Here is a 26,497-nt window from a genome sequence, read left to right on the forward strand (position 1 = left end):
TGATTTTAATACAGTTACATGTCCAGACTGAGGTATAGGACAGTACAGGCTGTCTTCATCCACATAACACAGAAACTTTTCACTTCCATCCATCATCTACAAAAGCTTCTCAGCTCAGAGGGAAAGACAAGGGTGGGGAGGGGGGAAGAGGAACCATTTAAAAATAAAATTGAATCATTGCACCTCTCTGAAATGAGAAAGTGGTGAGCTGATGTCTGAGTAGTGAATATTGATCAGGAAATATGGAAAAGCTTTCCCTGAGGCATCCTACTTACCTCCCTTCGAAATAAGTGGAAGAATGCTCTAGTTTAAAGTATTTACAATCCACAGGTAATGCAAATAATCAACCACCTAAAAGTCCTTCCTGTGTTATGCTATTATCATTTGAACTGCAGGAGCAATTAGAGGTCCTGACCCAAATCTGGAGCCCTGTGGTGTTTGGGGGCTCTACTGCCCGTATTACCTATCCATAGCTAGCATAGGGATGGCAGCATGAGAAGTGGCTGTTTGCACTTAGGTAGGTGAAGGGGGCTTTTCTGACCCTCTTCTCCGTACTTTCTTCCCCTCCTCCTACCTCAAAAATAAAGGAAAGATCTTTGAAACCTTTCAGCAGAAAGTAACAACACAGCTGCAATATACAAAAAAACTTTAGACTTTGCTTTTCAGAGAAAGGTAAGATACTGTTATTAATTTATTTTTCTTTTACATATTAAATGAAGGACAGATTTAGATGCTGCTTCGTAATAGATTATAATGTAGTAAAATCTCAGGCATCCTTTTACAATAATTACATTGTTCTGTTTAATTTTAAAATCATTCAAATATTGTAATTTTTTTCACCAATGCATAGGTGCTTCATGAAGAGACTACAATACCAGGAACTGATCTGAAGTTATCATACTTAAGCTCCAGGGCTGCAGGATATAAATCTGTTCTGAAGATCACTATGACCCAGTCTGTTATACCATTTAATTTAATGAAGGTTCATCTTATGGTGGCAGTGGTGGGAAGACTTTTCCAAAAATGGTTTCCTGCATCTCCAAATCTGGCGTACACTTTCATATGGGATAAAACTGATGCATACAACCAGCGGGTCTACGGATTATCTGAAGCTGTTGGTATGTGTGTTATGGAGAGTATTTTCCGTGTTCACTGTTGTCTTGAAAACAGGGAATTACATCTCAAATGCCTATATGCATTAATTAGAAGATATTTATCAGGACAAGATGAGAAATAAAGATGCACAGTAAAATATATTACATAATATTAATCTAAACTCTGGGCTGTAAGAAGAGCATACTTCAAAAGGAAAAAGAGACCACGGTCATTTTGCTCTTGGAGCTCTTAACCTGTGAGTAACCCTCAGCACAATAATACAGTATGGTACTTAGTGTGAGCACTCCTTATGCATTAGACCACAATAGAAGTCTGACATGCTTCACAGAATGGCTTTTTTATGTACCTGTCCTCATCCACTTGTTGTAATAATTTCAGATTACTTTCTAAACTGGAATTCTGTTTGGTGTTTTCAGTGCATCTGAGGACGTCTTGGGGATCTTTAGGTAGCCTGGGAGAGCAGAAGAACATATGCTGTTTAAGGAAATCACACTTTTTAAACCATTCTTCTGAACAAAATTCCATATTTAATGAAGAAATTTACTGTTGTTTCAGTGTCTGTAGGTTACGAATACGAATCTTGCTTGGACCTGACTCTCTGGGAAAAGCGGACTGCCATTTTGCAAGGCTATGAGCTGGATGCCTCTAACATGGGTGGTTGGACATTGGATAAACATCACGTATTGGATGTGCAGAATGGTGAGGAGTTTGGTTCCTTGTTGCTGATTTTAATACTCAACTGCACTACACTTCAAGCATATCATTCCAGCTTTTTAAATGTTTGCTTTGTTATTAAAAAAAGAAATGTATAGAATGTTTTGCATATGGTAAATGCTTAGAGTTTTACAGTATATGTCATGTTTCTTCCTCCTAAAAATACATACGCATTAATAATTTCACCTAACAAATATCTTACAATAAAACCTCTGGGTCATTCTATGGGGAATATGTTTACCCCAAAAAAACCCTAAAAAATGTTGAAATGGTTTTTAAAAAGTGAGTGATACTAAGGAGAAGTTATTTTTAAGGAAGTCATAAATGTCAGCATTGTTCTTGGCATTAACTGGTTGTACATTAGCAATATGTTGAACAATATTTACACTTTCAGTTTTCACGATGAGTGAAATTTAAATGGCAATAAAAGACATACTCCTCAGGGGCCATGCTGCTCAGTGAAGTAGTCTGGGCAGTAGTAACTCCTGAGTAATTTCAGTTAAAAGATGCAGAGCGGTGTACATTTATGAGGATTGTGCCTTAGCACCAAGGTAAATCTGTCTGGTGTGCTTCCTGTCAGCTATCCGGCGGGCAGCACGCTAAGGCGTGGTTCCCCAGCTGGGCACTGAGCAGGGCATCTGGAAAAATCTGGCTGTATAAAGGGATTCCCACCACCACGGCAGCTTAGTTGTGTGACGTGTTGGTCAACACCAAAAGCATTGCCTCTGCCTGGTAGATACACAAGGTAGCCCAAAAAAAGGGAAATGGCTTCATTGTCCCTAACTTAAAATGTAAAAACTAGCTGTGCAAACTCGCATAAGGTAATCCATCTGAAAATGCAAAGAGCCACAATTGTGAAGGCATATATAAGGTTGATTCTGTTTGCAAGGTAACTCAATGGTGGCTTTAAATTATGTTCAAGAGTACATTTGACAAGTAATGACTTTTCGAAGTGATGTGTGTCTAATTGAATAAATGAAGTGGAGAGTGGTAATGACAAGGTGGAGGAACTGGGGAAATGTATTCAGAGGAGAGTGTAGCGGCGGGTGTTTGTGCGGACACCCTGGACTGCTGCAGTAAATAGTCTAATGTACATCCCTCTAGTCTGTGGTAATAGAGGAGAAATGTGAAGGACCAATTTTTCAAAGTAATGACAGAATAAATCAGGTGCAGTAGCGCACTGTGCTGACTTGTAGGATTCCTCTGATGAAAATTATAGAAGTCAGCTATTTCAGGCAAAATTATGATTCCATGATTGTCGTAAGTGATGTAGTCATCGGAGGGTGGATTTTGTATACCGTTAATGCATTCTGGCTTTGACTAGTCATGAAAAATACATTCTGCCTGTTTTATTTAGATGACTTACTTAGATTACTTGTCTTTAAGTTTCCATAAACCATTTTCATTTTTCCTGATTTTATCTTGTATATTGGTTTTGTGTTTATATCTCACAAATTTTGTAACATTAAGAAGTAGTGAAACCACCTAAAACATTTTAAGAGGAAAAAAAAAATTTTATCTTTCAATATAAAGAGCGTATTTTGAGGAAAGGAAGAGGAATACATCTTAGATTTCCTACATGTTTTTTGGAGTGTTTATTTTTTTGAAGGCATCTCAAAAAAGGAATGTATACCCTGGCCCCCAAAATTGCCTTTGAAACTCTGTACACGCTATCCATAAAACATGTATCACTATGAAGTAGAAAGGGACATGTGGTTTACACAGATTATACCACATAAAAATGTATTGTGACTTAGGAGTACAACCATAATACCTGACCATTCATTGCGGACACCTTGATGGATTCATTAAGATATATGATAATGAGGGTCCAGGCAACATTCAACACACTGTAAATTCAGACCTTTTTTCTAGGACTGAAGGTTTGGCATAAAGCATGCATTTTTCTTTTTGGATTTCCTGTAGAGGCTATAAGGAAGAAAAAATACTGCTGGCACATTGCTTTGTCTTTACAAAATTACTGTTCGGTTCATGCCTCCAAGCAGAATTAAGTTTAAGAGGCAGGTTGGCCTGGCACCACATTTTTTTTGTTGTTTTGACATTTTTAATAACTGCCTATAACTGCAGACATGGTATTGAGGCAGACTTTGTTGCCAGAGGTACATTTTTATTGTTAGCTGAGTAAAGAGCCTTTTATGATGTAAAATTGAGGCAATCGCCAACTTTTTTGAAGTAGCTCTTTAATTATTACTGACAATTTGCAGCAGTAATCTCCTTTAGATTAGATTTGACATCATATTCATAACTGGGTGGAGTAGGACTTTAGAAATAAAATTAGCCATTTTTTCTTTAATAAGAGATGCACAGTTAGAGTTTCCATTTGGGAGGGGGGGAATTTCTGAACCTAAAGGATTTAGGAACACAGGTCTTGTTTTATTAATTAGGCCTTGCATTTCCTTAAACATTAAAGTTTTCATTTTGAATTATAAATATTAAAATCTATTAACATTTTTAAATAAGAGCAACTGCAAATTTGCTTGGGTTTTAAAATGCTAGTATATTTAGTGTTTCTTCTGCATTTTGTGAACAAGATAATTTAATGTTTCAGATGTATTTTTAGTGTATTTTTGACCTATTTATAACTATTAATGTTTGAATAAAATTCTGTCAATTTTAACGAATAAAATATCTTGCTGAAACAAAATTAAAAGTCTATTAAGTTATATTAATCAAATTAAAGGGAATATTTATAATACTTCCACATCATCACATATACATGCACTCAAAGTTTCTATAAACTGTTTTTGATTTTGTGCTTTTTACATTATCTGCCAGGAATCCTATACAAAGGAAATGGTGAAAATCAATTTATATCTCAGCAACCTCCAGTTGTTAGTAGCATTATGGGCAATGGAAGAAGACGCAGCATCTCCTGCCCAAGTTGTAATGGTCAAGCGGATGGTAATAAATTACTGGCTCCGGTTGCCTTAGCTTGTGGGATAGATGGCAGCCTCTACGTGGGGGATTTCAACTATGTTCGGCGGATATTTCCATCTGGAAATGTAACTAGTGTTTTGGAACTCAGGTATGTTTTTTTCCTCATCACCAGCTTTCAGAGTTGTGAATTACTGTTGTGAACTAAAGTGTGGAAGAGATTTCTGGTGCTGTGGAAGTGAGAGTTTCCAAATACATTTGGAAACAAAAAATTTGGTTCAAAAGATTTTAACACCTTTGAAATAGCATTTAGAACTGAAGTGAATAAGCTTTACCGTGGTAAAGTATTTTACCTATGCAAATCTAAACTGAGAATTTAATCTACCCAAAGTAATTATTCTGTGGATTTACTGAGTTAACTTACGTGGTCAACATGACTGGACAGAAGTTGGTGATTCATCGCTTCACTAATGATGAATTTAAATGTTGCCTTCTTTTCATCTTTTAACATCCTTTCTGAATATTTTTCTAATAATGTTTTTCTGTTCTTTTTTACTTGCTCCCACCAAGAAATAAAGATTTTAGACATAGGTAAGCATTTTTTAAAGAAGATTTATATTTTTCTAACTGTTCCTTTCTCCTTTTTTTTTTTTAAACAAATGAATGCTTGTAATGGACGAGTCATTTCTGAGATGTATTATTAGAAAAGAGGAGTATTTTTCAAAAATAATGAGTTCATATGTTTTAGTTATGTCAGCTGTCAGGCTGTATCCTCCTTTCAGATATGAGTTCCTATTTTCTCATCGCTCTCCGTCCGCAGCCAGCTCCACTTCTGTTTCTGTGTGCCCTCCTTTGCTGTCCCTCGTCTCTGCTCGCTCACACTCCTTGCTAGCAGCACTTTTGCTGACCCTGTCAAAACTCATTAATCAGGTCCCCCACGTACCATGACAATGGCATATAACTAATAAAATTATGGAAGTATAAAGTGAGTTCATGTTATTAGCCTTTTGGTGTTGAGTCTTTTCAGGCTCACATGTAAAGATTTTTTTATTTAAAGCATGAAAACTTTTCTTAAGAATGAAAGCTAAAATTGTTGCACAATAGCATGGCTCCAGGAGTTATGACTTGTAAAAAGTAATAATAATCAGAAGGATGCAGTACAGCATTCATCCATGCTGGCTTAGGTACAGTAGTGGCAAGAACAGAGAAAAAGAAGATGGATGCTTAGAACTGCTTTGCCACGACAGCCCTTGCTGGTAAGGAGACAAAACCAGAGCTGGTATGCTAAAATCTCGTTGGATACATAAAACCCTGCAAGACTTTGTGATAGAACTGCTAAATACATAAGGCTCAGCAACCCTCTTTCTCTCCTTTTTGCTGCCAGCCTTTTTTTCTTCTTTTTTTAAACAAATCCCAGAGAGTCATATCTCAGCTTTCCTTTTGCCCCCCCCCCTTTTTTTTTTTTTTTTATCTCTTTGCTTCTGGCCGTATGTCTTTGTGAGGAAGGCTTTTATGTTTAAGAATTTATGTTTCAAACATGTTAGGCAAAAAGTTCCCTGACTAAGTAAGGTGTTTGCACGAGCGCTAGTGGTGAGAACCGGGAGGTGCCGCGCAGCCCGGGCGGCTGGTGCTCTGCCGCAGGTGTGGCCAGGGGCAGCCTCTTCCACTCGGCACTGTTCGGTTGCGTTCGTTCCACCACTTCTAAAAGAATTACAACCTTTGTGGTGCTGCAGAGCTGTGACTACAGCTGGATAAGACATTGTCTTGACAAATGCGTGAAACATGAAGTAATACTCAAAACGGGAATTTGGAACGGACAAGCGGGATTAAGGGACTGACATGTGGTGAGGTTTGTTTTCTGTGATTTAGTAGTGGCACCCTCTTCTCCTTCTGGCAGAAATGTCTTTGCAGTCTCAACTGCAGCGTTTCAGAAACTAGACCCGTGTTTGTAAGAGATGTTTGAGAGGGAGAACACTGAAGCTTTGTTCGTGTCTATAAATGCGTAAGCTTCAGGTAGTGAAAGTGTCGTAATTGTACTGCACAGATTATTGTAACAGCGTTTGCACAGGCCCATATAGCGGCTCTGAAGTGGGGATTTCCTCCTGGGGTAGAAAATGGGGAGAGGACTACAGGGGACTCGCTCTGCAGGAGTGGTTGTGGAGCCAGCGCGCCGGAGGCGTTTAGCCCGGGGTGCAACCTGATGTGCTCTACTACAAGTTTGGGTTTTTTCCCCCCATCAGGGCACTGTATTCTAATAAATTATGAAAAAAAACAGAGCTAATGAGCCCCAAATCCAAAAGCTGTAGAATTTAAAGGGAGGTCGTTGTCCCAGAACACAGCTACAGACAGACACTGGGTTAGACCAAACATGCAGTTAGCCCAGTATCCCGTCTCCTGCACTGCACAACAGCACATGAAGGCTATGAGGTAGTTGTAATTATCTGTGACATTTTCCCTGTACACTCGCAGGCTCAGAGTTTCGCTGCTCAGGGACTTCTTAAGCCAAGAGTGGTATCTTGAAGTTTAATAATCCTTGACAGCCTTTTGTTTTGTGAAGTTATCTGATTATTTTTTTTAACCCATGTAAACCTTTAGCATCCACTGAATCCAGTGGCCGAGGGCTCCACAGCTTAGGGACACCTTGGGGAACGAAATGGCTTCCTTCGTCTGCGTTAAGTTGTGCGGAGCCTAGTGAAATGTCGCAGAGAAATGAGGAGCACATCTGTTTGGCTTGAAGGAGAAAGAGGGCGACCTGTCCAGTTTCACAAAATCTTAAGATTGTGGGGGAGATTTCTGTTTAAACTAGGGTTTAGAAAACAGCCCTTGACGGGCCACTGTGCAATATGTAAGTACTAGGCATTGAAACTAAGAAAATGCACTAAAATATGCATTCACCAAGTAAAATTTAAAAAGAGCATTAAATACTAGTTTCCATCTATTATCCATTCAAGCGTTCAACCTTCCTCACCATAAACACAGTGCTTCAACGCCAAGCGATGTCCCTTCCACCTTAAGGAGCCTGTACTCTAAATTAAGGAGACAATCCAGATCAAATTTATTCTCTAATATACCAATGACCTAACATTTTGTAAATCTCAAAGCTGAACTGATATCTTTATACACACTGCTGCCTGTGAGTGATTAATGCTGATAGGCATTCATGGAAGAAGTAATTTTTAGAAGGACTTTGAAGACAGGGAGGTCATTTGTAGGCTATGGTGATATCCCAAGTCTGCAGGGAGCCAGAATAAAGTTTAGTAAAACATAAGAACAGCTTTGAGGGCATGTGGTTTGAGAAGGCACACAGTGAATGGGAGCGAGAGTACAGATAAGGGCTGGAGTTGGAAGAATACAAATTTTTTGATTCTGCATGGAGAGTAATGCAGGGGATCTAACAGCTGAAGAATTCAAAGAGCAGCATAAGCAAGTTAAAAACAGCAGCAAAACATTACAGCAACAAAACAAAACAGTAGGCAGCACTTACGAGTACGTTTTTCCAACACTTTTCATTATAATTTTATATTAAGAAAACCAACAACAACAACAGGAAAACGTGCAAAGTCTGGTCATTCAAGAGGCCTAAGCTGGTTACGCGCACACACGTGCATGTGTATGTGTGCACTTTAAATCCTAAGCACTGCTTTTAACTATAGGTAGAACAAGTTAATTCATAGTCATTTGTCTTGTATAGCAGTCCATGCTGCTATATGATTGCGTGTTTTTCAGAGCTACCTCCAGTGATTAGATGATACTGAATGAGTTGAAAATTCACTGAATGTGGATTTTAGTTCTTTGCTTTTGTTGGTGGTGGTAGAAGACAAGAGCTGAATATTATTTTAAGCTGTAGTGAAATAGACTGGTCTCTGCACAGCCCTCCGGACGCTGGATGCTTACCCCGTTCTGGTGTCGAGATCAGCGTAGTGTGCAAGATGTTTTCTGGCTTGAAAACAGGCATGGTTTTCACTAAGCAGTTACTCAGTTCCCCAGATTGTGCCTTGCTCCTCAGAATTAGTTACTGGTTTGTTTCTGATAACTAAAGCTACTTCAGCTTTGGAGCCCTCGCTTGAAAAGAAATACTCAAGTCAAACCCTGCTGTGTTATCTCAGAAAGGAGCCATTAGGCTTCTCCGTATGACAGCTCAGAGCATTTATATTGATTCAATAATAATATCCTAAGCAACCCCCAAGTCTTGCTTTTTGGTCAAAACAAGAAAATATCCTTAAATTATCGTCTATATTTTTTGTATTGATGAAGACACATTACTTACTGCTAAAACTAATCTTGAATAAGGAGAGATACACCGTTTTTGTTAAAACTTACTAGAAAATAGAGATGTTTTCCTATTTGTTTATGAAGAAAATGCCTTAAAATTCTTTTTAAAAAGAAATAATTGTGTAAGACATAAATTATTTAGTCACTGATTTGATGAGTCTTTATTCCAACAATTGAAAAATATGATTCAAGCAATGTTAAATGAGTTGCCGAGAAGTACTTTAATTCAGATTTTAGTAGTATAAGGAAAGACTTTATTTTAAATTGCAGTGAAATAAAACTTAATTGCATATTTCACATTTTGCAATGTGTTTACATTTGAAATGTCTGCAGCGTTTCTTAAAGACCAAAGTAATCATGTAAATGGGTATAATTTAATTTGCAGTCTATGGAGGTATAAATAATTTGTACACTACATAGTGATCATATAAATGATCTCTGCATAAACAAAGGTTTTGAAAATATCTTTAAACTATTTAGTGCTTTGCCAGTAATAGATTTCTAACAGACAGAAATTTAAAGTATGCCTGCATATAATTGTTTTCAGACAGGCTGTGTAACATTCAGCACTATAGCAGAGCTTTTTAAGAGGTGCTAATCACTGTGTATGTGATTTCATTAGTCTGCTTCGCTTGGTTTCTTTGTTCTGAACCAACACGTTAAAAGTCTTATAACCAAAGAAAATCTTACTTATGCAACACATTTTTCTATATTTTTGTAACTGGATAGCTATAAAAATCTGTCCCTGCTAAAAGACATAATTCGTTCACAACTTGTTCCTCTTGGTCTCTTGCTGCTTTTTGCAAGTGGCAGTACATAAAAATGTGTTATATTAGCACAGTTATATATTTACAGAATGTGAAGTACAGCAGTCTGTGAACAGATGTTTGGATATCACCAAGATGGGTAGATATGTTTAAGCAGCACTTTTGCAAACGTCAGAAATGGAACTGACTGTTCTGACACTCTGATTCAATCCATTAGGAGAGCATCTGAAATTACCTCCTGTACTTACATGACCTCATTTCAGTTCTTCATGCCATAAATTAGGTCAGGAATCCTAACTGCAGTGAGTTAAGTTTCTACACCATAATATATCAACCCGAAAGGTACACTCCAGGGTTGTTTTTTTCACCAGCAGGGGAGAAAAGACAGTAATTCTCAATTATGTGGCACCAGTGGAGAGGCAAAATGTATGTTTCTGAGAAAATGGTTAGCAATATATGTTTTCACTGTAATAGAGGCTGTGTTGGCATAGTTAGTGGTTTTGTGCCAATGTGTACAGTAATTTGAAATATGACTCTGCATTAAGAAGAAAGGAAAAGCTCCGTTCAGTGTGCTGGTGGAAAAGATGACATTCCCTAATGTGTTAAATCATGCATATCACGTCTTTGAAAGCAGTGGATTAAACAAATACTTATGAAGGATGTCTTATCTCATGCCCACGAACTAATAATATGAACTCTGCCTTATCTGTTTATGAATTATCTAAACCATGCACCCCAGCAGCCTTATATAAATTAAACTAAAATGGATGGGATGATAACAGCAACTAAGTGCAAGCTAGGGTTGGGGTCATGCTGCAAAGCTGGGAACTGAACTGAGGTTTCAAAGACCAAGAAAGACTGGGAGTTTTTAGACTCTGCTACTTGATTTGATCTATTACAGAGATAGGAACTGTCTTTAATTATGCAGCACAGATCAAGCATCACAGACAAAATTGAATTTTCTATCCCAAAAGAATGAGGAGTCTAGACTGAACTGCTTTTGGCACAGGAGAGAGATGAGAATTGAGATGGGCTTGAGCTGAAGTGGAGAAGCCAGCACAGGACTAACCACAGTGGTGGGCTCACTGCTTCTCCTGCCATGAAGGGGGCATGGGGAGAAGTGGAGTAAGGATGTCTGCCTCCAGGGAGGACTCTTCTCCTTCCCCTTCCTCGTCCCAGCAGCAGCTGCTGCCACCTTGCTCACACCATCGGGTCCTCTCCTTGCAGCAGCTCGAGGTGGTTTGGCCAGAGCAGTTTTACCAACTCTGCCAAAAGTCTGCTTTGGGGCCGTGACCTATGCTGCACATGCCTAGAGCATCAGTGTGGTTTTTAACTATTTATGTATTACTACACATTGCATATGAGCTGAAACCTTTCTTTCTTGGTCCAGTGTTAGGTGCAACTAATTACAGCATACATATTTCCTTTTTACAGCAGCAACCCAGCTCACAGGTACTACCTCGCCACTGACCCCGTCACAGGAGATTTGTACGTTTCTGACACAAACACGCGCAGGATTTACCGGCCCAAGTCACTCACTGGTGCGAAAGACCTGACCAAAAATGCCGAGGTGATAGGAGGGACCGGGGAGCAGTGCCTGCCATTTGATGAGGCAAGATGTGGTGATGGAGGCAAGGCGGTGGAGGCAACTCTCATGAGCCCTAAAGGTAAAAGGAGTTATCCCGTCATAACTTTAAAACTAATGTGAAAGTTTGGAGCCAGGACCTGATAATTAATACTGAACCCAGTGTTTGGCTAAGAAATGTGTTTTTGAGTAATTCTTTCACACTGGAAAGAACATTGCGGAGGACAGTTACGTGAGACCCAGACTGATTTTACAAATATAAATATTTGGCTTTCATGGTTATTGAGCATTTTAAAATGCTCACTTAGGTTGTGTGTTTGGCAAACTACGGCAAAGGTGTAAAATTGGTGTTGTGTTTGGTCCCGCTTAGCCAATTTTTCAGTTCAACTTAAAATGCTAGGTCTTCTCTATGAACAGCAAATGCAGTCAACGATACAAGATTTCATAGGGAATACTGGTTTATTATGTGATGGATGTTTGCAAACTGTTATACTACCTACTGTCTGATGCCATATTTTCTGCCCTTAATTTTCACTATGTACATACCACTTACACCCTTAGCTGGTTATGGATAATGCATTATCTGCTAGTACAAGAAACTAAATTTTATTCTCTGCTAAAGGAATAGCAATCGACAAGAACGGGTTGATCTACTTTGTCGATGGGACCATGATCAGAAAAGTGGATCAAAATGGAATAATATCCACATTGCTTGGCTCCAATGACCTGACCTCCGCACGACCGCTAACCTGTGATACCAGCATGCACATCAGCCAGGTACTTTTTAACTGCTGCTAATTTGGAAAGCTGAGCTGGGGCTAGGAAATGCAGCTTGCTTGCTCCTTAAAATAAAATGGGGTAGGATGTGTAAGGCATATTTAAGAGCAGAATTTGGGACAAAGAAATCTATTCCAAGGGCATGAATTGCCATATATTCTCTTAGCTATAAATGCTGCTGTATTCAATGTTTCTGCCCATAAAGTTCAGTCTAGTTTAGAACAGCAAGACTATCAGCAGGAAACATTAAGTCTAGCAGTAAATACTGGAAGAGTAGCAAATACGTCAGGATGATAATGGTGTGTTGATGTTTTCTGAATGAATTAAACCACTAACATCCTTAGCGTATTAGGGTGAATGTGAGGATATACAAAAGAGCCTATTTTTCTGTTTGTCCCAAGAAATTTGTGTAGCTAAGAAGGAACATCACTAGCTGTGTGTTTAAAAATGGAGTTCAGTACAGTGTTTCGTAGTCTGGAAGGTAGTAATTTTTTTATTTTTTTTTGTATTGCAAGAATACAAAACGAGTACTGTCTATGAGTATGTAAGTAGTTTTTGATATCTGTCCATTTTTTATTTATGTATTGGTTATGCATAAAACTATGGCTTTTATTGGAGGGAAAATCTGACCTATAGTATAGTTCTAAAGCACTTGAAGCATTAATCTAAAACTGAAGGTAGATTCATTTATTGAATTTAATCTGCATTGGTTAACCGTTTAATAAAACACTTTTCTTTTTTAAGGTACGTCTGGAATGGCCTACAGATTTAGCTATCAACCCAATGGATAACTCCATTTATGTTCTGGATAACAACGTGGTTTTGCAGATCACAGAAAACCGTCAGGTCCGCATTGCCGCCGGGAGGCCAATGCATTGCCAGGTTCCTGGGGTGGAGTACTCGGTGGGAAAGCACGCCGTGCAGACCACGTTAGAGTCAGCAACTGCCATTGCCGTGTCCTACAGCGGGGTGCTTTACATTACAGAGACTGATGAAAAAAAGATTAATAGGATAAGGCAGGTTACAACTGATGGAGAGATATCCTTAGTTGCTGGAATACCTTCAGAGTGTGACTGCAAAAACGATGTCAACTGTGACTGTTACCAGAATGGAGATGGCTATGCTAAAGATGCCAAACTTAATGCCCCTTCCTCTTTAGCAGTGTCTCCAGATGGTACGTTATATATTGCTGATCTGGGGAATATTAGGATACGGGCTGTGTCAAAGAACAAACCCTTACTGAATTCAGTGAACTTTTATGAAGTTGCTTCTCCAACTGATCAAGAGCTTTATATCTTTGATGTCAATGGTACTCACCAGTACACTGTGAGCTTAGTCACTGGAGATTATCTGTACAATTTTAGCTACAGTAATGACAATGATATTACAGCAGTAACAGATAGCAATGGGAATACTCTTCGTATCAGACGGGATCCCAACAGGATGCCAGTAAGAGTGGTCTCCCCCGATAACCAAGTCATCTGGTTAACGATAGGCACTAATGGCTGTTTGAAAAGCATGACTGCCCAAGGACAGGAGCTTGTTTTATTTACCTACCATGGCAACAGTGGACTTCTGGCAACTAAAAGTGACGAGACTGGATGGACCACTTTTTTTGAGTAAGTACATAAAGTCAGATGTTTTTTAGTTTTATTGGGTTATACAATACCATCATTTGAAATATTTCTGGGGTCTGATGAAGTAACTGTAGAGATGACATTTGATAACAAAAAACATAGAAAGATACTTTCTGACTCCCATACAGTATGCCTCTCTGACTTCTTCTAGATCTGGATCTGAATGATCTTACGTTGATTATTCTGAATTTCAGTTTTATATATTAAAATGATTGTGAGACAATAGCTCTCTCTTGCCAGAAAGTTGTAACTCAGACAACCAAGATTTTGTATAAAAAGTTTTTGTTTAAAAACTAGATGTCTTGTTACATTTGCTCATTAGATTGACATTGTTGTGTAGTAAATACGGACGAGAAATTTCTTTTACTGCTCAGTATTTCTTTTTTGATTTTTCAAAGTAAAAGCATGTCTGAGCAGTCTTTTATGCCAAAAAAGGCTGGGTGGATTTTTTTTTTAAGGTTATAAAAGGTTGTGTTTCCTTGAGTGGACAATATGCAAGGAAGATCTCATGGACGACATGGCAAGATTTCAGAGATGAACCCCCAGCAGAGGACAGTAGCATGAAACTTGAAAAAAGAAATATGAGCCATGGGGGGAAATGTCATTCCTGTAGGAAGAAATTAAAAACACAGAGACCACCAGCAGTCAGTGTAGTATACAGATAAGACCACAACAGTGAGAGATATTAGAGAATGAGTAGTACTTGTAATTTTACTAACCTCAGAAAAGCCTTTTAAGTGAATTGCTGTACCCACTGTTACAATCATTGAGTTGTCAGCATCTGTTCATAACAGACAGATTAGCAAAATGTTTTACAGAATCCTCAATTACATCGACTAAGGAAGGTCACGACAATTAATATATAAACCAGTAGAACCTGAGAATTCAGATGTTGTCTTTATAGGCAACTCCATCCCCCAAAGGAACTGAAGTACAAGTTGATACCCCAAGCAAAATTTAATAAAAATGCAGCTTAAAACATAAACAATTTATTTCAAAAAAAATGTAGAATTAACACAGATTTTTTTTCAGTCATTTCTGCCAATATTTCTGTTTTTAAATTGCATCAAAGAAAGATGCTAAAGTGGTGTAAAATGTGCCTATGAGAAAGCGGAAGACATAGAGTTAGTATGGTAAGTGAAAGTTTTAGAGGAGCCTCAGTTGAGATATTCAGCGTTACAAAGGGCATCATGAAAATCCAGCCAGTCCCTCCTCTTTTTCTATTCTTTTTTTTTTTCCCTTTTCCTTCTTCTCTGCTATCTTTATGATGAAATGCAGTAGCAACTGCTGCCAAGATCAGGGCCTAAAAAAAGCTTTCAATTCACCACACATGATAAAGAAAATAAAGTACTAGTGTCAGGCAGTGGCCGCAAAGCCAAACATCTGTGTTCTGAGATAACTTCACATTTGTGTCAGGGTACATTTGGCTGAGGCAGGATGCAGGAAGGCTCTGAGCACCTGTATCTTCTCTCCAACCTTTACATATGCCCATCAGAGACAGGAGAGCAGCAGGTGCTGCTTCAGGGCACACTGTCCCCTGAAGTGGAGAGACCGTCAGAAACACTGATCCCCAACAAAGACAGCAGGTGGAACGGCACTGCTGCCAGTTTTAAGGTATTCTTACAATAATCTGTAAACTGGCAGAGCTTCGGTCGTGGGCACATTACCAGAGCATTAGCGCACGTCTGTAATATTTAACTGGGCATTCGTGCATCATTGCATATCTTTTTAGGTCATGCCAAGAGGACGAGAAGCCAGTGAGGATGCACAGAGGAACGAGAGGCTGCTCAGCCAGGAGGGAGGGTGTTCTCGTTGGCATGAGTCAGGCATGTCCTCTGTGCCGGGAGACCGAAGCACAGCTTCAGATGGGCTGTGAATAGTCATACATTCCCGCAGAGAGCAAATTCACTATTTAACTGTGACGCACAAAAATACTTGTTCCCAATGTGCACGTTGGGCAAGGCGGTCGATTTGGGGGATAGTGAAGCCTCGTACTGAAATTAAGGCATCTGCTGGGTACAGCAGGCACCTTAAATCATGCTGGCATTCATGCTGGATAACTGAGAACCCAGAGTTTTAATCAGAGCAGTAATTTCTCACCATGTTGCTTGTAGTTTTTGTGTGCCTACTGTGTGCATTGCAGAAGTAGCTGATGGCTCCTCAGTGTGTCTTAATGGCTTCTGCGTGGTCGCAAAAAAATGGATATTATATTCGCTATTAAGTGGCTTGTAGGTCTGTATTTTTCATCATAGGAAAGATTTAGGGTACTGTGTGTCATGAAATACGTAGTTATTTACCGAGTCTGTAAAAAGACATCTTTCGCATGTGATCTGCTTTCATGCAGACTCTCTGGTCCGTGTTAAGTATGTCCAGCTGGCTTATGGAGCGCCCTTGTGTTTTGACACAGGGAAAGGGCAGCCTATTCCCCTCAGTAAGTATTAGTGTTATTTCCAAGCTGCTGTTCATGCAGTTCTTAAACAATTACCGCAGACCAACGTCTCATTAGAATTCCCACGCTGAAATAATTATGGAGAAAGCTAAGCAATTCCACTCAGCCAGAATTTGCAAGTATATAAGGCTTCTGCAGAAGCAACAGTATTAATTTGCTCTCCATATCCATGGTGAAGTAATCTGTTTAATTGCAACAAGGAAGATTCAGATTAGACAGTCGGAAAAACTTTGACTGTAAAGATATTGGAGCCCTGGAGCAGACAGACAGCAGCAGTGACCTGACCCCTTGGCCTCCACAGCCCATCTTTAAGACCAGATGAGACATCTTTCAGCACTGACTTGGGACGTGTAGCTGATCTTGCTGTGGGGTAGGGGTTGGACCATATGACCTCTCAAGGTCCCTTCTAGCCATGTTCAGTGCAAGTTAATACCAAAACTAAAAATTTGCACTCGTTATGTAAAGCTACAGAGAGGGAGCAAAAAGGCAGTGCGTTGTATTTCTTGCCACAATGAGCATTCTTAAAAAATACGCAAAATCTCCGTGCTATAAATTTGTGTCTGTGTATTTCCCTTTTGAAGAAAAGGTAGATATAAACAAGCTCATTTTGGCACCTTTTATTCTAAAATCAGCAAACCTTGTTGTGACTTTGCCTTTCAGCACTGATGATTTGTAATAGTAAATCTGACTTTTGCTTGGTTTCCAGAGGCATCAGCTTCTGCCGACTGTTGCCAAAATGGAAACCAAGTGTGTAGTATGAGGGTTTGTGTCGCAGGGCATGGCACACGCGCGTGCGTGCGTCTCTCGGTCCCAACCTTTGCATAGTTATGTTTGCCACTAACTAAACTAAAACTAAAAGGTTTCCCTAGAACGTCAGTTGTATTAAGGAATAAGAAAGCAGGGAAAGAAATCGCTCTCACTTGCTCGTTCTATTTTTGTAATAGCAAAATATTTGGATTTCATTGCTAGGCATATTTTCTTTCAATTTAGGAGTTCATTTTTTTTTAATTCATGTATTTTATTTAGTTCATCGTATTTATTCATATTATCAAAATATTTTGGGAGAGGGACAGAATTTACATTCCATGGTTGAACTTATACTTTCAACTCAGGGTTAAAACAACTGTTAGAATTTCCAATAGATCAGAAACGTAATTTTTCAGATAGCTCTGATTATGGCTGGGTTGTTTCACTCTTTGTTTGTCATATATCTGCTTAAATGGCAGGATTTAAATGAGAACAAAAATACTGCATTTCTAGTAATGGAAAGATCAGTCTTTGGAGCTAATTCAGTAATAGCTTCCTTAAGTATTCTCCTGTACATACCTGCTTGTACAACTGCAGTATGGATTCAAGGAATTTAGATAATTTCAGTTGAGTTCTCAGTGACTTGGGAGGAGAGCTAAGAAAACTATTTTCTTTCTTTTCTTAGAACATCTTTTTTTAGTGAAAAGAGAAAATCTTAAAAAAAAGTCTAGCCCAACACTGGCAATGAGGATATGTCCAGCTGCTCAGACACATATGAAAGCAAGTCCACATTTGGACTTGCTTGTTTTCATATTTTTTTCCCCAGACTAAATCACACTAGCATCAGATCCAAAAAAAGTTACCTTTCTTATTTTATTTAGTCTGGAGACTAAATAATCTAGAGTTTATCCACTTTGCCTGAAGAAGAGAAGAACTGGCATACAGGAAATCTTTGTTTTTGCTGTTTTGCATTTTTTTATAGTGAAAATAACAACTACTAATTTGAATTATTTTGAGTATCAGATAATCTCTTTATTCACACCAAGTATTTTTTTTATAGACTTCAGGTTTTTTAGTGTCTGTATTTCAGCATGGATTTTAGTCTGCTGATCAAAATTCAGATTTTATATTTCAAGACTATCTACTTTTTTAAAGTACTATTACTAAAATTTGTATTAACTGTAATCTGTTAATGAAGGTCTAAAAACTTGCTGAATAAAAAGAGATAGTAACAGAGCATTCCTGAAAAGGAGTGAAAATACATGCAGCTGAGCCATATGAAGCTAAAAATCATCCTGCTAGAGCTTATAATGAAATTGCAATATTTAACAAAGTATAAGAATAATTAGCCTAATCACCTTCTATTGCTATAAAATCACCAGATATATGAGCTGGAAAGGAAACTGATAACTGTAACTATGTATTATGTAGCCTGAGCATTTTAACAGATAAATCTTATGTAGCAAAGCTGTATAGTCGAAGTTAAGCTAATTATATACATATGAACATTTTGGAAGTAATACTGTTTAGCTAGCCTGCACTGTACAATTTTTGTGCAGCAAAAAAAAAAAAAAAAAAAAAAAAAAAAACCAAAAAAAAACGCTTTCACATAGAGGTATGCAAAAGGAGAATTTTAGCTGGACCTGAGATTTTGATGCATCACTGAAAAAGGTTGTACTTGTAAAAAGGCCTGAAATGCCCCTGTGCCACTCGCATCTCGGTGTCGGGAGGCAGCCCCCCCGGGACGTCCCATCTCGGCAAATGCCCTGGCGTGGCAGCATTTGCCAGGCACGCTTTCAATTTAGCTGAGAATGGTTTAAAAGCTCCCTGTTAATTGACTGTTTAATGATGCTTGAGAGGGTAAATTATTCCAGAAAAAGTCACTATTACTTATATCCATTCTACTTAAATTGACCAGCAGTTTAAGGCGCCATTCTGCAAAGCAGCCAGGCATTACGGTAAACCCCTCTTGTCCAGGGTTATTTCAGAATTATTTCCTGCAAGTTGCCAGTCCCCAGAAAATGCCCAAGGTGCGTAACATCTGCACCACCGTCATTCAGCTTGTACCATAACCACTTTCCGTAGCGACGGTACTGGGAAGCCCTTTGGGCGAATCGTTGGCCGGCTGCCCGGCGGGTCCCTGTCCGCTGGGTGCTCCGCCGGCCGCCGGAGAGCTGCTAGAGGCTTGTACCCACAGGGCAAGAAGACAGCCACGTAGTCCTTAAAGATGACTTAGGACAAATCGTGGTCAGGGGATCGGGAGCCCCTGCAGTGCCAGCCTAGGTACTTCTGCAAGCTCCTTTGTATGAGACAAAATTGTTAGTATGCTTTTAAAGGCAATAGTTATTAATATTACGTGGTTCTATTTAATTTCTGCCTGCCTGTGTGTTTTCTGGTTGTCGTTGTGATATGCTGGAGCTAGACGCTTAAAATAGACTCGTAAATATTCCTCACTCTCCGAGCTTCCCTGGAGAGTACAGACTAGCCGTGCTCACCTTTGGCTTTCTCTTACCCCTTCAGCCAAACCGAGGAGTTCAGCTTTGCTCCCTTAGCCATGAGCTAATTCCCTTGGCTGCTGTTTAGCTTTTTCCTGTCTTCTTTCCTCTTCCCTCTCTCCCCATTTAGGAGCAATATCAGCAGGCACAGAACCGATCCAAACCAAGATGCTTCGTCTTCGCGGTTTCGGTGCCTTTCTTCCATCTGGCTTTCTGGCTCTCCAGACCTTTTCCTCCTACTATGTTTTCTTACTTTCTTACCTTGTATCTTCTTGCTCCTTCCCATGTCCCCTGTCATTTCTCTAAGTCATGCTTGACTCCTTGCATTTTCCTTTCCCAGAGACACATTTCTTCTCAGTCCCCTCTTGTACCTCTTGACAGTCCGTCCAGGACCTCTCTGGGCACTTCATGTCCTGAGCTCATTTGTCTTCTCATTCCCTTCCTCCCTCTGCCACTCAATTCTTGTCTCCAAGGGAAAGCAACAGAAAGCAGAGAGGGTAGGTAACTGTCTGAAGCGGGGATGTAAAGAGGACGGGGCCACACTCTGCTCAGCGGTGCCCAGCAACAGGACGAGAGGCAGCGGGCACAAACTTAAACACAGGCAGTTCAGCCTGAACGTGAGGAAAAGCTTCTTTACTGTGAGGGTGACTGAGCGCTGGAACGGGCTGCCCAGAGAGGTGGTGGCATCTCCTTCCTTGGAGGTGCTCAAAAGCTGGTCCTGTGCAACGTGCTCTAGGTGGCCCTGCTTGAGCAGGGGGGGTTGGACTAGATGATCTCCAGAGGCCCCTGCCAGCCTCGACCGTTCTGAGTCTGTGATGTCGGCAGGCAGAGAGCTGCTACCAGACGGTTAAATTAACAGGTATTCCAGCCACTCCAGAAAGGTGGTGGCATGGTGCAGAATGTGAAATCCCTACAAAAGTGTTACAGAGAGAGAACTGCAGGTAAAATCCATTTCCACTGCTTGCTGCAGAGCATGGCGCTTTACATACTGTGCTGTGTACTACTAACAGTGGGTTCGATGCTGCGGCTTCCGCAAAGCTGCGCGATTCGCAGCAAGATCGTGCACAGCTCTGGTAGCATAACTAGACCTTAAAGCAAGTGAGACTGTCATACCTCTGTATGTGCCACCATTTCTTGCATTTTAAAGGTCATACTCTGCTCTTAGTGTCAACAAGGCTCACAGTTTATTTGTGCAGTACTAGATGGGTTAAAAAGGTGGCGGGCAAAAAAAAGTGACGCAGAAATACAACAGCGGCTGGAGGGAGCCCTGAGATTAAAGCAAACTGTGCACAGGAAGGTGATGCGTGCCCTGGCAAAGCCAAAGCATGGCGAATGCCCCCGTGGGGAGGGGTTGAGAAGTTGGGGGGCGAGTGCTGAGGTCTTGTAGAGAAAAACCTGGCTACCAGGCTGACCGCCTGGCTACCTCACGTAGTCTCCTCTTGGTAAGGCCAGTCCCCATGCTCAAGTTGCACTGGCACAAGCGCTGATCTGGAAAGTTTGGCAGTCTTCTGGCAGAAAGTAAGGTGGCCTGCGATGATGGATTTGCAGACTGCCTCTTTCAGTGCAAAGGACCATTGCCCCAAGCTGCCCAGCTCTAGGGGCCGCGTGGGGTCAGGCTGCGGAGGTGGTCAGTCTCGGCGAGGCGCTGTTTTCGTTGCAGGGCAATGGCGTGGAAAATGAGCATCAAAAACATCTCCGTACGGACGTGAGAGCTATCGTGGGGGAAGGTGTTGATTCATTTCTCTGCGCTCCTTTCCAGCAGGCGCATTTTCTGCAGCGATTTGAGTTCAGAGTGTGCCTGTTGTTTTGCAGATGAGTTATAGCTGTCAGGAATGGCCTATTTAGGTGAATTGTTCACATGTCTAGAGAATTGAATGCCAGTTTACAAAAAAGACCGAAAACTATCCTTTTAACGTTATGACAAAATAAGCACACATAAAAAAGCCTCAAAAGCTGTAGTTATAACACAAGAAGGTGAAAAGAGAAATTGTCAATCGCTTCCAAGCTGAGGAAATTTCTTCATTAAACATGAACTGAAAATTCATCCTGACCACTTTGCTACCATAAAAGAACATTACCTGAATTATTTAACCAGCTGTGCAAACGGTTGCATAAGACTATCACAGATGAAAAGTGGATCAAGGCCCTTCCTTCATGGAAGACGGCCATCAGATAAAGGCACTGGAAAAGCTGACCAGATGCTTGAGTTTAAGCTTGAGTTTTCTGACACTCTTGGTTGAGAAGGACAGAAAAATTTAGCTGATACCTAACAGATTTTTAATGCCCTTGCAGTCTGTGTATTTTTGTGAGATGGCATTTTCTGCCTGGGTTTCATTTAAAAACAAGCAGAAAAATCCTAATCCAGAATTGGACTTGGGGCTGCAGATTACTTTAGGTCTTTCTCAAAATCACCCTTAGGCCTATTTTCTGTGATTCCTATATAGCCACTATTTTCTTTGAGCTAAGCACAGCATTTTCAGGGAGAAGAAAAAAAAATTGACTTGTTTAAGATTTTGTAAGGCTGGTTAGAATGCTGATTTTTTTTTCTCATGTTTAACAATATTGCAGATAAGACGAATGGAAAAAATGCTAACCTTGTAACACAATAGACAAGTTTAAAAAAATCAAACCACTAGTCATAATTTACAACCCTACCAACATACATCAAATTGTCATTTATGACACTTTTGCTTCATTCTTGTTAAGTAAAACAAAAGATGAACAATAATAACAAGACATATAGCCATCTCATTGTTTATGGTTCAATTTTAACCATCTGTTAGATCTCAAAAGGAAGTTACAGTTTAATATTTTGGGCTTCCTGATACATTTGTACTGTGAATTTGCAAGTAACAAGCTAAGCCTTTTAAGGTCTAAAAGAGTGTGAAAATAAAGGAATACTTGCATGTGATATTTCAATTAACATTATTTTTAAGAAGGCAGGTTATAAACAAATAGCTAAGGAGCCACTGAAGTATGTATTTCAGTGCAACTAAAGAATAAAAGCAGAAAGAAAAAGGAGAGGGAATTTTTCCATCCATGCCTCCTGATGATTTTCCCAACATTCATTCTTAGCAGGATCATTCAGGTGAAGAGAAAGTCCGAATGCAGATCAAAATGGGCAAAGCTGCTCAGAGAACAGAAATTTCATAATGCTGGAGTTAAGAGTCTTTTTCTTTCTTCCAGCACCCCCCATAACGGTTAAAGTGGTCAGAACTAGAGCTCCCTATTTTCGAAAGTGGAGGCTAGGTGAGTTTCGTGCCTCTTCCCAGGGAAGTGATGCAAAAAGTGATGGTATATAAACAATGTTTGCATTTCCTTTTGATCAGCGAGATGATAACTATTTTGTGAGTGAGCAATGCAGCCTATCGCGGTGACTTTCTTTACTTTCTCTTTAAAGTCATTTTCCATCTGTGAATGACCTATTTGGGAGCCTCTAAACTTCAAGCGATTTAGGGGAGGTTGAATACAACTAAAAGATTGTATTTAGAAACTGGCAGGCAGTCTTTAGCATTAAAGACCAATGGTCCTTTATGTAAAAGTGAACTTTATGACCTTGACAAGCTGAATGAGACAGTTTATTGCCAGGTTAGGACAGATTTTCGGTATGTGTCAACACTGTGATTATACGCGTAAACAACAGCACACTGCACTTCTAAAAATGAACTTTGAACTCCTGTTCTCACCTGCCAGTGAGAAGCATCTTGATGGGTAAGACTTCTGATGAGTAATTTGCAGTGGGGTGGGGTAATGTTCCATACCTTCCTAGCTGCTCCTGGTAATTAGAGATGCCTAGAGGAAACGCCTGGTACGTGTTCAGGGAGCATGTAACAGTACTTTTCATTCTGCTGTCAAAATTATACGTGGCTATATTATGAAATGCATTCATGCCTCATTTCTCCAATGTAGTATCCCAACAAATGGCATAATCTATAACCAGTCTTTAAAGAAATACATAGCATTAATTTCAATTGTATGTCTTGTTATCTGAAATGTGCAGGAACCAGTGTGCCTTGCCCTTAAACCTGATATGTTTACAGCAATGAAAAAAGAAAAAAAAAGGAAATTATCTTCTTAAGGGAATATGCTGCAGAAGTTTGTGGAGAAACAGTATCAATCATAACTCCACAACTGACTTTAGCAGCAAGCTTTGCTGTACACCTCAGTTCTACAGCATCCTATTTTAGGTTGAAGTAACTTATGATACAAAATATTAGATAATGCTCTGCAGTTTGGGATTAAGCTAAATGTGCTCCAAACTAAGATATAATTCATGTGAGAGAAGAGTCAGAAATACAGAACGTAGGGCATTTCCATCTGTGACAATGATTACCAAGAAGTTACCACTGCAAAGTGAAAAGTGTCCTGCGTAGACCAGAACAGAAAATGGCCTGGGAAGGGATGTAATTAAAAACAAAGGAGATGAGCAATGGAAGAGCAACTTCCAGCAGGTAAAGAGCAAAAGGTCACGAATCGGGGAAGCTGCTAATCGTTAACGCTGAGCATTTCTCACTGTAGAAAGGGAAGGCTAGCTGGCGGTGGCAGGGCATCCTAAGGAAAAGAAAGGATTAGATCAAAGGGGAAAATTCAGCTCACGGTGGCGGCAGCTGCCCTTCCCCTGCTGCTGTCCTCTGTAGTTATTGACCAAATGTGAAGATCATTACGTTAATGTGAACGGAATAGAGTTTACAGGATTTATGGACGTTGGGTAACATTCAGTAAGCAGGTTTGTTCTCGAGAAGTTCGTATGCGGCCTGCTCGTGGGGAACGGGAGGGATGGGCTGCCTGGCTTTGCTGCGGAGCCCGCCGTATGCGAGAAAGATCAGAGGGCTCAGCAATAATGTGTGTGCCTCTGCCTGGGTTTGGATGGAGAGATCAAAGGGGCTGTGAAATGCCAAATATAGGTGCTTGCCTTCTAGATGTCAGATTGCATTTCTTTTAGGGCAATTTCAATATTAGATATTAGAGACAGATAAAGGAAATCTCTCAGTCTAAAACTGACAATCTCAGATGAATAAATTCACCTTGGCAGCAGCATGCAAGGATATTTAGATGTAATAAGAAAAATGGCATAGGAATGCCCAAAGGTATGAGTGATGTTGCTATGTTTAGCATTGATAAGGCTTTCATTGTGGGCAAAAAGATATCAAGTATGAAGTAAGTTTAGTATTTGATGTGCTGTGAACAAAATGAAGGACATCATACACATTACAATCCATCATAAAATGGAATATGTAGTAAATTGCAGAAAGACCTATTTCCTTCCTTTCTTTTTATTCTTGGTTATAAAAGTATGAGAAATCCTATTCTTACCTTCCACATCTCATTCACATTTTCTCCCTGTACTAGGAAGCCTGAACCAAGCAATCATGGCTTGCAAGAGTCTTTTAGCTTTAAAGTCATGTTTTTTAAGAACATGAACATGTAGCATGAATTTTTGCTGATCTTCAAACTCTTCCCCAGTGTAGTAATATTAGGAATATTAGCTGCTTATCTCAGGCTCCTGATGTGTTTTCTTCGACTCATGCAGTAAGGGACCAGTTCATGAACCATACGCATAAAACAAGAATAGCAGCACAGAGATGCATACTCTAGTGAAGCCACACACTGTACCACAAAAGGGAGTTAGACTGAATACTACTGATGTGGGGAAGCGTGTGGTGTTTTCCAACTCAAGCATTGTACTCAGAATTGCGATAATGAATTTCTCATAAATATCATGATTCAAAGGGTGAAAAGGTCTGGCGGAGAAATTTTACCTTCTGTGGCTTTAGTAAGCATTGATTGAAATGAAAATGGTACTTGGCTACTGGAATCAAAGGATGTAAGTAAACAATTCCCAACAAGATAATCTGAGCAAACACCATCCTCAAACATTAGGCTCCAAAGCAGAACATAGAAAAAGATACTAATTGGAGAATATATGTTCCCCGGGAGTGGAAAAGGAAGTTGTGCATGAAAAGAAAATAAATTTATGGAACTGAAGAATAAGACAGAAGGTCATTAACAGGATAGCAATCGAATTCATGCACAAGGAATGCAGGTATGTTTGCTTCGGTTTCTTGTATAAATACGGTATCGCAGCTTGCCATGGGCAACATGTGAAAAAGAGCCAAAATTAGGGACAGAAACACCCTAGAAGAAACCCTGTTATCTTCTTAGCTTCAAGAAATAAGTTTCCCCACTTGATTCTGCCAGCTTGCAGCATGGCTTCTTATTTTTAAACATTCTTTTCTTTTTTCTGTTGCTAAGTAAAAGTCTCATATAAACAAAGCAAATTGACTGTGGTAAAAGGATGAAAATGACTATATGCAAAAGGCTGTCAAATCTACAGAGTAAGCAAACTGGAAAAAACAGTTCTTAACCTAATCTTTTCAGTTACAGCAATCCTGTGTGGTACTCATGATGTTCAGAGAAAATCAGGGTACTGTGGATTAAAACTATTTGGAATTAATTCTCTCAATTCAAAAAATAGTTTCTGTAACCTCAATCATATGCCTTTTTTTCCTCTCTCTCCCTCTCTTTCTGAAAGAGCAATTTTGACGATAACTGTTAAGTATGAAGTGTCTATTGCACTTTGTGGATCTGCAGGGTAGTATTACAGTTACTTAGGAGACTAAAGCTTCCTTCAGCTTCCTACTATGCAGTCAAGGTAGAGGAATGGAAAACTGAGAGCAAACAGGCTTTAGGTGGGCCAAATCACCCTTTTAAATACCTTTGTCTCTCCACTGCAGATAGAGGGAGACTGTACTTCTAACCTAGGAGCCCCAGTTGAATGCCTAAGCTGATGAATTCAGGTTGTAGTACTGGAAGAGCTAATCTTAAAGGCAGTTTCATGACCTGAAGCTAACCTAATGCCTTACATCTCTATACTGTGACCATAATGCATGTTTGGATTTGAGCATGGTCTTGGGCCTGCATCTGAAATACATGGTGGTTAAAACCATATCAATGCTTTTAACAGCCGGAGTATACCTACCACAGCAGTGGGAAAAGACATGCTTTGGGAGTCCTAAGTCTATTTGCATTGCAGAAATTATGTA

The 26,497-nt window shown here is 39.7% G+C and overlaps 1 protein-coding gene across 12 annotated transcripts in view; it reads left to right on the top strand.

Moving 5' to 3' along the window:
- The window catches only part of TENM3 (teneurin transmembrane protein 3), a 1,359,158-nt gene that overhangs the window by 1,314,841 nt on the left and 17,820 nt on the right, over positions 1-26,497 (top strand). For 11 of the 12 annotated variants that reach the window (XM_064510997.1, XM_064510998.1, XM_064510999.1 and 8 more), the window contains 7 exons: positions 851-1,118; positions 1,672-1,815; positions 4,627-4,876; positions 5,296-5,316; positions 11,199-11,431; positions 11,972-12,126; positions 12,871-13,745. In XM_064510997.1, coding sequence (XP_064367067.1) covers positions 851-1,118; positions 1,672-1,815; positions 4,627-4,876; positions 5,296-5,316; positions 11,199-11,431; positions 11,972-12,126; positions 12,871-13,745 — 1,946 coding nt within the window. The remainder of the gene's footprint in view (positions 1-850; positions 1,119-1,671; positions 1,816-4,626; positions 4,877-5,295; positions 5,317-11,198; positions 11,432-11,971; positions 12,127-12,870; positions 13,746-26,497) is intronic. The other variant, XM_064511002.1, reaches the window with a different exon arrangement.

Source organism: Dromaius novaehollandiae, chromosome 4, assembly GCF_036370855.1.
Source record: "Dromaius novaehollandiae isolate bDroNov1 chromosome 4, bDroNov1.hap1, whole genome shotgun sequence".
NCBI classification, from domain to species: domain Eukaryota; kingdom Metazoa; phylum Chordata; class Aves; order Casuariiformes; family Dromaiidae; genus Dromaius; species Dromaius novaehollandiae.